This window comes from Drosophila bipectinata, chromosome 3R (assembly GCF_030179905.1).
Source record: "Drosophila bipectinata strain 14024-0381.07 chromosome 3R, DbipHiC1v2, whole genome shotgun sequence".
NCBI classification, from domain to species: domain Eukaryota; kingdom Metazoa; phylum Arthropoda; class Insecta; order Diptera; family Drosophilidae; genus Drosophila; species Drosophila bipectinata.
In genome coordinates this window covers 19,650,186-19,661,373 of record NC_091739.1, presented here as the reverse complement: position 1 = coordinate 19,661,373, position 11,188 = coordinate 19,650,186, and the positions used below count along the sequence as shown (strand labels likewise).

General features: G+C 44.8%; 1 protein-coding gene across 2 annotated transcripts; it reads right to left on the bottom strand.

Moving 5' to 3' along the window:
- Nucleotides 1-731: 731 nt before the first annotated feature.
- Nucleotides 732-6,785, bottom strand: dpr5 (defective proboscis extension response 5). 2 transcript variants are annotated; one of them, XM_070281294.1, is made up of 6 exons: nt 6,697-6,785; nt 5,858-5,987; nt 3,019-3,387; nt 1,883-2,140; nt 1,133-1,361; nt 732-1,063 (listed from the first exon to the last, which is right to left on the bottom strand). In XM_070281294.1, exons 2-5 carry the CDS (start codon nt 5,946-5,948, stop codon nt 1,180-1,182), a joined length of 900 nt encoding a protein of 299 aa, XP_070137395.1. In that variant the 5' UTR covers nt 5,949-5,987; nt 6,697-6,785; the 3' UTR covers nt 732-1,063; nt 1,133-1,179. The 2 variants fall into 2 exon arrangements, with proteins under 2 accessions (XP_070137395.1, XP_070137396.1); XM_070281295.1 differs by having other exon boundaries at nt 6,694-6,779.
- Nucleotides 6,786-11,188: the final 4,403 nt, after the last annotated feature.

Here is an 11,188-nt window from a genome sequence, read left to right as displayed (position 1 = left end):
TTCCTTTTCCTGGGCGTCCTTGCAAGGAGTCTGGCATTTACCGTTCCGTCTCACCATACCATTACTCATTGTGTTGCCTACTTTGCGGCAGCCTTTGTAGCACTCATCGCCCGAATTGTCGCAGGAAACTCTACGCATACTGCATTCCAGGTAATTCATCCTCCAAAGGCACCGCCACTTTTCCACTGCCACCGCCAAACGGCAAACTTTGTCCGAGAAGTTGGACTGTAATTGCCGTCCGTTTGGTGTAAATTGTGCACGCTTCAAATATTTCAATTACCCTGCCCGGGGGTCCTCCACACCTGCCTCCTTCCATTTTCTCACCTGCGAAACCGAAAGTGTCTTGCCGGGAAGTCTTTGATGTGATGTGGATACGGAGGATGTAGAAGCTCCGGGCAAGGTAGGCAATCTAGGACCCGTCCGACTGACCTTATCGTTTTTCAATTACCGTACCAGCCCCGCCCCTGCAATTAAACGCCATAATCCGGGTCGCAGGATGCCAATGTCCTCACCCCGACATCGAATTCGGAGCTCTTCGAACAGAGTGGGCGCGTTGGAAGTTGGGTGGCTGTAAGCTGGACACACTCATATCGCCATCAATCATTGGGTCCTGCAAATTAAATTGCCTACTCGGCCCCGCGGTACACGATTTATCATAATTAATCTAGATCCCGCCGTTCGATTATTAAGATTAAACATTTATTTACATTCGTATTCGTTACGGTTTCAATTCGATTCGATTCGGACTCGATTGCTCGCTTTGGTATCTCTAGGTATGCGATCGGATGCATATATTATATATATCATATATATTATGTGCGCTATATACCACGTCCATACATCTGGCTGCACACAAATGCACTCTCGACCTATTTACTTAATTACGTATAAAAAATACTTAGAGACTGAGCCACAAAACACAAACATAAACAAAAACTCGATTTACATATTTACAAGACAACGCGACATCGACGTCGTTAACCTCCATCCTTATCCAGCTATCCTGGTATCCAGCCCAACAGCCATCACAGCCCCAATCCGCGCTGGGGGCGTGGTCGGGTGCCTGTAACGAGATGATGACTCCTGACTCCTGATTCCTGGCCTGATGACGGCAGTAAAATCAGCGACTTACCCGGCTCTCATGCTCTCCAGACATCGAACATAAGTTGCCGCTCCGGCTTAAAGCGCCGCCAGTCGGACCAGGGAGCCGTGGGGCGCGGCTGGAGCAGCCAGGAGGGCGGACAGAAGGGCCGCCAGGAGCAGCAGGGCAAGCGGGGGCAGCTCCAGTCTCGCCCCCAGTTCGTGCTGCATGGCCGCGTGCTGCTCACTCTTAATGATATGCACAAAGACGCTGTCAGAGTCTGTTGAGTAGAAATAGACAGGAGGGGTGGGTTAGAGGGGGGTTTTCTCAGGGGACACTTGAAAAAATTTGGGTCTTCAAGATTGGCTTTCAACTTCTTAAGGTACGAGGAATATTATTCATAGAGCTGCTTAGACTGTTTTTCAAATATAAATAAAAGTTTTAAGGAAACTTACTGACTTCCTAGTACTGAACTCAAATAACTATACTTAAGCTATGAAAACTAACTGAAAACTTTTCATTTTATATTTGTTAGAAATCTTCTAAAATATTGTTTTATTTTATTTTAAGTGTATGTTTTAGGTACTCTGATATTTACTAAAACATAATTAGACATTACAGCGTAGTTAAACTTCATAAAACTTTAACTTACAGTTTTGTCTGAAGTCTGAAGCAAATTAGATTAAAATTTATTCAAATTATTTTTTCCTATAATCAAAATGAAGCTTACAAAACTTACTTTATAATAACAGAACTTTTTAGAATACATAATATTTAATGAGTTATGTAGCGTGTACTTACTGGAGTTCTCCGCGGAGCAGGTGTAGTTGCCAGAGTCCGTGTTAAGGACTTTGGATATCACCAGGTTGCTGGTCTTCATCTGCTGCTCGGATACCACCCGTATGCCGCCCCGCGTCGAGTCGCTGACCAGCTCCGTATCCTTGTGCCAGACCATATGCGTATAGGGCCCCGGGGCCTGGGGGGCGATGCAGGTCAGATTGATGTCACTGCCGCTCTGGATGAACAGCTCGCGGTTGGCCAGGATCTGGGCTTTGGAGGCTGTCAAAGAGCGCCGTCGAATTGCGATTAATGGGAATGTCAACAAGTTGCCTTTGGGGAGGGGAGTCTAAGGGAGGAGCCATAGCCACCCGTCCCCAAACTACGGCTGTGTGATGTTCTGTGGTGCTTGATAAACTAATTTGTCAGAGTAATCCCCGCTCTTTACACCCTCGGGCGGCTATCTAAACGGAGATGTAAACAACGTCTAAATGGACTTACAAGACCGCCAATCGATTGGGGCTCAAAGGGAGTATCGACACTGGCCCTGACAGGCAATCATGCCAAATTAAAAATTGAAAGGAGAAAGGAGGTGTATCCTCAAAGCTGCGTACCTGTTATAACCTCTTTGTAATCCTCTTAGGAAAAAAAGTTAATATATTTTTATAGGTATCTATTTTTATCAAAAGCTCATTACTTTTTAATAAAAGAGTTATTTTATAGAGAAATTTAAATCATGCAATGATGCTCAAATAATTCAGCATGTGTAACTATGTTTTCCCTTGATTGGTTAATTACTTTTATATGAACATTGCAACTAATAACCCTACTAAAAAGTTGAATACCTCTGGAAACTATGTTTTTAACACTCCCAGTTGCAACTTTTCTCCTAGGATAACTTTATCCAGATTTTGTTTTTCAAAGTTACTTTGTTTAACACTGTATATCACTATGACTACCAGAGTTTTTAATTATCATTAATTTAAATCAGGAAATGTTTTTAATTTAAAGCAATTAACTTTTGCTAAAACGGGCATTGAATTATTTAAAAGTTTAAATCTAAAATTTAAAGCTGCCAAAAAGTTTTGGAAGCAGGGCCTTTGATCCCTCTGGATGTCCAACAAACTAATTGATTCCCACGGCCCACCCTCAATACTCACTTACGACGACCAGCTTGTAGGCCAGGCTGATCTTGGGCTCCGTGGACACCTGGCACTCGTACACCCCCGCATCCCTCGGCTGCACGGAGACGACCTTGAGCACCCACTCGTCGGAGTTGTCGATGTGGCGCGCCAGGAAGCGCTGGTCGTTGGTATAGGTCATGATGCCGATGGTAAGGATGTGGAGGTCACGCTGCCGTATCCAGGACACTGCCCGGTCACCCAGATGCCGCACCCGGCAGTGCAGGCGGGCGGTGGTGCCGAGGGCGGCAATTATCTCCCTCGATGTGGAATTGTCAAACTGCGGTTCCAGTCCATCGTAGTTGTCCGGAATCAGGTTGGACAGTTCTTCGGCGGCAGCCATATGTCCTGGTTGTACAGAAAAAAGACCACAGAATTGGTTTGGTTGGAATTTTTTTTAATGGAAATTTAAATTAAATTTGTTTCATTTCTCAATTTTATTGAGATGAAAATTTTGTAGGCGCTCTATAAAACCTATCTAAAATATTACTAATTTATGAAGTTAAAACAAAGCCCTATTTCATTATATTATATTTTACCCCAGAATTTCCATACGTTGACTAGTAATTGTGGTCTAAGCAAACTGGCAAATGACTTTAAGCCTTAATCTCGTAATTAATACGTGTTTGATGATTGATTTCTACCGTTGTCACTGTTAGTGTTAATTATTAATTGCATATAAGTTTAGCTCTAAGCTTTAAATGGCTATTTTGTTCCACAGTAAAGCCAGCATACATGTTATTTTGCTGAAAATGAAATCCATTTTTTATTAAATTCTAATTATTTTGGCATGCTTTTGGCATAAATACAAAAAAATATAAGAAAACTAATATCACTGGCCAAATAAAGAAAGCAAAAAATGTAATGGAAAAAACTATTTCTAATATAAAGTCAATTAAATTAAGTCAATTAAGTCAATTTCTTTGATGTTTTATTTGTTCTGTCGGGAAAGTGTTGGAAAGAATGTTTGTTGCGGATCCGATTTGCACATTAAACCGCCCCGGGGGGAGCAGTTTATTCGAACAGCTGTATCTGAACGTCAATCTAAATGTATTCAAGTGCATTCACGGCCAGGCCTTGTGGGGTAGACGGATAGATTGCTGTAGGGAGCGTCAGATATTCCGACAGACAGACAGATGGATGGATATACCGACAGATAGCTGGACAGACAGACAGACAGATGGATGGTTGTTTGAGGAGGGGGGGTTTTCTCAGCTGTACCGGAATCATTCGGGTTTGATTAACGAGTATTTGTGCTTAATTTATGCTCGAGTTTAAGCATTCACCCCACAGAACCTCTATCCTCATTCCGCGATTATGATCCATCACTGGATGGTGGCCAGTAGTGATTTATGTGGGCGGAGGTGGGCCGTTGTATTAGCCAACTAATACGCTAATAATCCATGAGTGCCTAAACAAACACAAATACGGCCACTGAATGGAGTTTTGGCATGGTTCTGGGCTCTGGAAATGGGATGTGGTTGTGGAAGTGTAAGTGGATAAACACATATTGATTTATAGGGCAGGATCCTTTGTGTGTGTACGAGTGTGAGTGTGTGTGGTAGGAGCAAATGTAGATATCAAATACCAGGCAATAAAACGCTGTTACACACTTAATTGAAACTGTTGCTCCAGAGCCTCTGGGCCAGCGAGGCGATGGATTCGCTCCGCCCAGGCCAAACACTTCAGATGAAATTGCTTTTTATACTGGCCACAAAATATATAAAAAAGATTCCTACCCGCACACATTCGCCCACACAGCACCACCGGCAACCCACACACCAGGCAAAAAAACCATGTAACAACATAAAAATTTTTAATAAAAGTTGCGTATTTACATACAAAGTGCGGGGTGGCTCGGTCGCACCGCAACCGCAGCTTCAGTGGCTACAGCTTATTCCCCCCAACCCCAACTACTCAGTCTCTAAGCTTCGCCCTCTGTTGCACTTCCCCAAGCGGGCCCTAAACTGAGCTCAGGTGCCATAAATTACAAATGAGCAATTGCAGCTGCTCCGGTTCCAGGTCCTGTTCCGAACTCGCACTCGAGTTGAGAAATGCGAAATAGATGGGAGCATAAACAATTTTGGACAGACGAGAAAGGAGAAGTGCCAAATTGAGATATTTCCGCTGAATCGGGCCTCTATAGAATTCATTCAGGGGCCCCATACCTTGATTGCCAGAAAAAGTTTAGGGCTGCGCCAATATAATTAAAAAGTTCAAATAAAAACCGCAAAGAGTGTTTGGCTGCGGAATAATATGAAAAATGTGTGTTTTAAAAAGTTTCCAATTAAAGTTACAAAAAGGTATTGATAAAGGGCTGTCCCATTCAGCAGTTCCGGCAGTATTTGTAAAGAATTCTATTTTTATATTGCAATTTTAAATTTTAGAAAGGGCTTAGATAGAACTATGAAATATTACAACAGATATATGAATAAAAGGTTTAGGTATCTATTGTATCCATTAATTAGATTTATACTCATTAGCTGGGTATTCTATTTATGCATCATTGGCTTAGCATGGAAATTTCCAGAATTGTTTACTTCCTTTGTTGTCCGCCAGGATATCAATATATGGAAATAAACCCGCTGTTCAGCCAGGGATCGGTCTGGCCATGTAAGCCCCAGCAGGCATTTCGAGTCCATCTAATTGAAATTGACCCATTCTGTCGTACTTTTAATTTCCAATACGATTTGCTGGGCCAATCCCATTTGTAATACCAGCCCTGATCCAATTGCCCCGCCTGGCTTAACCCTTTGAGTGCCGGCTGATTACATTTTAATCCGCTACACACAAACCCTCGTACTCCCGCCGTACTCACCGAAATATTGGCTGCTGGGCCGGCTCTTCTTGTCGACAGTTGCGGTTAATCCCATGATCACGAGCAGCGCCATAAAGTGTTCCACCAACATTTCATGCGCAATTTGTGGGGGCTCTTAAATTACATATAACTGCAGCCGAATCGCGGGCGGAAGGACGAAGCAGGCGAAGACATCAACATCAACATCGACATCGAAGACAAGGAGAACGACAACAGAAAAGTAATTAAAATAAATGATGGCAATCGCGAGTCTCAACTCGACTCAATTCAACTCGAGTTGTTTCGTTTCTACTTTATAGGGACGCAAGACAAACAAAAGATGAAGGATGGGATAGGACAGAACAGGACACTGCCACCCACTCTCCATCCTGCTTTGTGCAGAAACAATAACTGAAAGGGATTAGGCTCAGGGCTCCTCCGTCTTATCGGAGCTCCAGAAACCGCAGCTCATTCATTTAAACTGATGACAAGACCGCAATGCGGTCGAGTTTTCAATCACCATGACGCCCACAGGACAACATCAAGATGAAGATGTGGCGTAAGGACATCAGCTTGTAGGCAGTGGGGGGTAGTGAGGGAGTGTGGGTGGGGGAGATGCCTAGCTTTTGGTAATTTCTTCATTACACACTAAGCTGTCCATTCAATTGCTTGTGGCGAAGCGAGTGGAGGTGGAAGTGGCAATGGAAAAGCAAGGACAGGAACAGGAACAGGACTCGCTTCGCCCAGCCTCGCTCGAATCGCCCGAAGGCAGCAATTTCGGTCTGGTCACGTTCCGATAATACACTTAATTATATTCGAGGGCGGGCCGGGAAAAAGGGGTGGCGTTCCGACACTACTACCTTGTTCTGGACACGGACTAGAATCGGTGGCTGTGGTCGGAGCAAATGTAGCGTGAACTGCGTGCCGCCATTTCATGCGCAACGTAATGCAGTCGAGCGCGTTGCGATCTTTTTCGGGGGTGCGGGGCCAGTGCTACGCTTACGTAACATCCTTTACGTGACGTGAGGCCACGGACATCCCCGACACTCGAGAGAACGTAACGCGAAATCTGTGACTCCAATGACGCGATTCCAATACCAATTCCGAATTCGATTGAGAAGTCAGATACGACAGAAAGCCGAGCTGTCACTCTTTCCGACCCGAGTCACGGTTAACCAGTCACGGAGAATGATTAGTAAGGAAAGAGTAAAGGATAACGAGTCACGAGAACCAGTCACTAGTCACGAGTCACGTACTAGCTACTTCCGGTTTTGTCTGCGCTCGTTGCGTGTGTGTGGCTTGAGGCGCGGTAAACAACTGAAAGGAGCTGCCTCGCCGTATCCTGCGACAATATGCAAATCTCTGGGAGCAGGAGGAGCGGCGCAGGCGCTGCCGCAACATGTTGCAGCAACATTTATTGGAGCCAAATTGAATCGTTCTTGCGGTAGCTCTTGCTGCAACCCCACCCCCAAGATACCCCATCAGTGGAATGGGCCAAGACATCTTTGGATGGGTCTTTAAAGTTCATTGGAGGTGCGTGGCTGGATGTGCTTATGAAATATTTAACAGGGTAGGTAGTGGGTCGTTTGATTTGTGTCACGCAACAGAATACAAGATCCGAAAAGGAGCAACAATAAACTGGCAGCACCAGCAGCAACACCAACTTCAATAATAACACAAAGCAACATCAATAATAAAATACAGAAGAGGGACTAAGCTCATGCATGACAAGGCGTATTTTTCCTTGTATTTTAACGGCAAGCATTGCCAGCTTTTTGCAATTGAAAGTGGCAGCGACAGACACCCACTTTTACACACGCACACCCACAGAAGGACGAACATCCGAACGCACAACATGCCACGCATTGTGAGCCTATTGTGTCAAAGCGGAAACGGATATGAAGCGGCCATGGCTGCTGTAGTTGTTGCTGCTGTGAGTGCCTCCGCCCCGATGTTGCTACTGCGGCGTTGCTGCTGCTGCTCTGGCAGGCGACTTATCAAAATCGATGAGGCAACATATGGTCGATTTTAATTTTCTAACATATTTCTCCACGAACAGCGCAGACCAGCCAATGCCACACCGGGAAAAATAGATAAGCTGTCTATAATCTCCATAATAATGCAAAATTTATGCTTTTGCAATTAGAGTATTTGAATATCCTAATAATATAATAGGCAATAAGTTCATAAATCACAAAATATAAATCATAAACGCACAAGGACAATAAACTATTGTCCAAATGGAGAATAGTGATTATGCCCAGTATTAGTGGAAGGTGAGAGTATTTGGTGATGCATTTTCTTTTATTTCCCATTAATGTTCAATAGTTTTTACAACTAATTTGTTTTATTAAGATCAATGACCATACTGTCGTGTGTCAAAAGTTTCCCAGAGCGAACATAATTGACAGGCATTCCGTTTTTCCAGGTGCACAACCGAGACAGACAAGCCAAAGAGCCATTGACACGACACAAGCCACTGGAATACCGACACACAACCACACATTTCACCTCTCGTGACTCCCGAGGACACCGCAGGACTCACGCTCGCTCTCGTTCCCCTAGATGGCTGCACTCCCCTCTCAAATCCGTTTAGCATATTTTCTTTGGAAATTGAATTTCCAAGTTATTATAAATATTTCTCCAATAAATGCAATTTGAGTGGAATTTTTTTGCCCCATCGTCTCGGTTTCAGTGTCTTGTGTGCTTAAAGTTTTTCAGAAGCAGGGAGTTCTTTGGCAGCCACCTACACTGTGTTTAGCATGTGCCGATGTCCTGTCTGTCCTGTCCTGTCCGACAAATCAAATAGACAACAGGCGGCGAGGCGCCTAAGCAAGCAGAGAGTCCTTTCCGCCTCGCCCTGCCATATTATTTTACACTAACAAGCCAAACATTCCTCAAATTTAACAAGCGGCGACATTTTTCAGCCCCACATCCATCTTTCTTAGTCCTAAGTGAATTCTGTTTTCATCGCAGGATGTAGCAGGATGTCGCAAGGCACTCGCCCAGGCACAGTCACAGTCGCAGGCCCTGGATTGGGAAGGGTGCAAATTATGAAAAATGCTCAGGGGCGGACTCCAGAAAATGTTGCGAAAATGTAAAGCTCGGCGAGTGCAGGGGCTTGCTTTTGATCTAAGGCAGGGTGCCCCGAAAATTATGCTACGAAAAATGGAATTCCGCTTTTCCGCGAAACAGCCCGAAAAGATCGCTTTCCGCTTAGTAACCTTTTGAGCGACCCTCCTCGAAGTGAGCTATTTATTATTTTAAATTTATGCTTTTTTTGTAGTTATTATGTCTGCGGGGCTTCGTCGCTTTGCGTCTTCGATTTGGACATTGATTGCATACAAAATTGATTGAAAAGCTGACTGCTCATGCTCATGCCTCGTACCTTGTTGCCTTTTTTTTGCGACCCACTCCATCCTCCATCCTCGTTCCAACCACTCTGGGAAGCCCTTCCACTGGGGAATGATTTACTCAGGAGATGGCTAAGGGGCCGGGGGAGGCGACTGTCGTGTGTAAAATTGATAACTTTGTTTGTGTAAACAGCGACGCGACATATCGCCCTCAATTCCCTGGCATCCTTGCCCCCCTTCTGTCTCCCTAGCACTTCGGCATCCTGTGCCCCATCCTTATTTCGAATCCCTCCCGCCGACCGACAAATTCTCCGACATGATGTATGTGTTCAGGGCGTGTGCGTGTTTATATCGCGTAAACGTACCGCTGGCTCGCACACACACCCTGTTTCAGCGAAAGACTCGAATTATCGGTGTCAATTTTTATGCTGCTACGTGTGCGAAATTTAACAGAGCGCCAACTGATGAGTGAACCTGTAGACACATTGCCACATGCCACACAGCCCGCCGGAAGGGGGCGGGGGGAGGACTCTGGGGGGAGGACTCTGGCAAAAACAAAACATAAAACGATGTCGCCCAATTTGGCATTACATGGCGATTGCCGACGACTCGATAACGAAATGGAAACCTAGCCAAGAAGAGACAGTCTGCTGGAGCAGGACGAGAACGGGAACCATCGTCGAAGGATAAAGCCAAGTCGAGCCAAAGGTAAGGTGAAAACCGGGCTAAATATGCCAAAAGTAGTTGTTGGACAGGAAAGCCAGGACAATAAGAATCAGAATCGGAATCACCAGCAGAATCAACAATAGCCATCCAAAGCTATACATATATATGGGGGGATCCAGTATGTAACAGGAGTACCATACCAAGTGCGGAGAGTAAAAGTAAGAAGCAATACAGGAGTAACAGCAGCAATAGCAATAGCAACAGCAACAGCCGGCAGGACAGACAAAGGGATGCTTAAGTTTTGCTCAACTGTTCATCAGAATTACAAATTGTATTCGATTTCCGGCATTTGTGACGCTTGAGTTAACAGGCGAAGTAAGCAGCTGAAATGGTATGGGGATTGGGCAGATGGGCGAAAGGATAAAGCCAGGACCAGTCATCCAGCCATCCAACAGCCAGCCAGCCAGCAGAGCCCAAAGGGGGCGGGTATATGTGGATGGGGGAGGAGTGGGGCGTGTTAACCAACCCCAGGCACGATTTAAATGCCATATAAAGTTTTATGCATATTGCGTACTTGTTGTGTCCCAGCGATAGTTTATAGGACGAGGACAAGCGACAAGCTAGACAAAGGACGAGGTAGGACGAGGATGACAACAAGCCCCAAAACGCTCCATTTGAGGCCCGTTGGGTTGTCAAAACGTTTGATTCGATTAGACCGATTGATTGTATTAACATAAAAAACGCATTGATTCGGCTTAGCCAAGCACTCAACGCACCCAACGATTTGCTTTCGGATTCGAATCCCAGATAGAGGTATTGCATTGGCATTCGAATATTTCTTTTTCTGTTTTTTTTTTCGAGGGGCGAGATATTCTGGTAGTTACAAGACAGGTTCTCATTTTCAATTTTCAATTTTCCATTTACCATTTACCCATTTTCATGGGAAACAAATAGCAATCCTCTAAAGTTTGCACGATTCTTGCAAATTTATTTGAGCCATCTCTGTTGTTCTTCGCCGAAAAGTTGTGCGCCCCGAAACTTTTCTATCTAGATCTCTTTCAGGCGTTCAGGAGACTTTGGTTTGATTTATAGGATTTGGCGCTTCGCTGGTGAAAAGTAATATTTAAATAATATTTTCGCGGAGGGGAGACATAACTCACGAGCCCCGCGATAGCAGTATAGTATAGCGCTTCGTACTCTCGCTATTCGATGGCCTCCTATAAACTCTCATATTCGTATTGGTGCGATTCGCCATTGTCTCCTCGGGGTCTGGATTGTAACTGAGGTCATCCGCCAGGCGCCGGAACTCATTTCACAAAAGCTGAGACCGAGA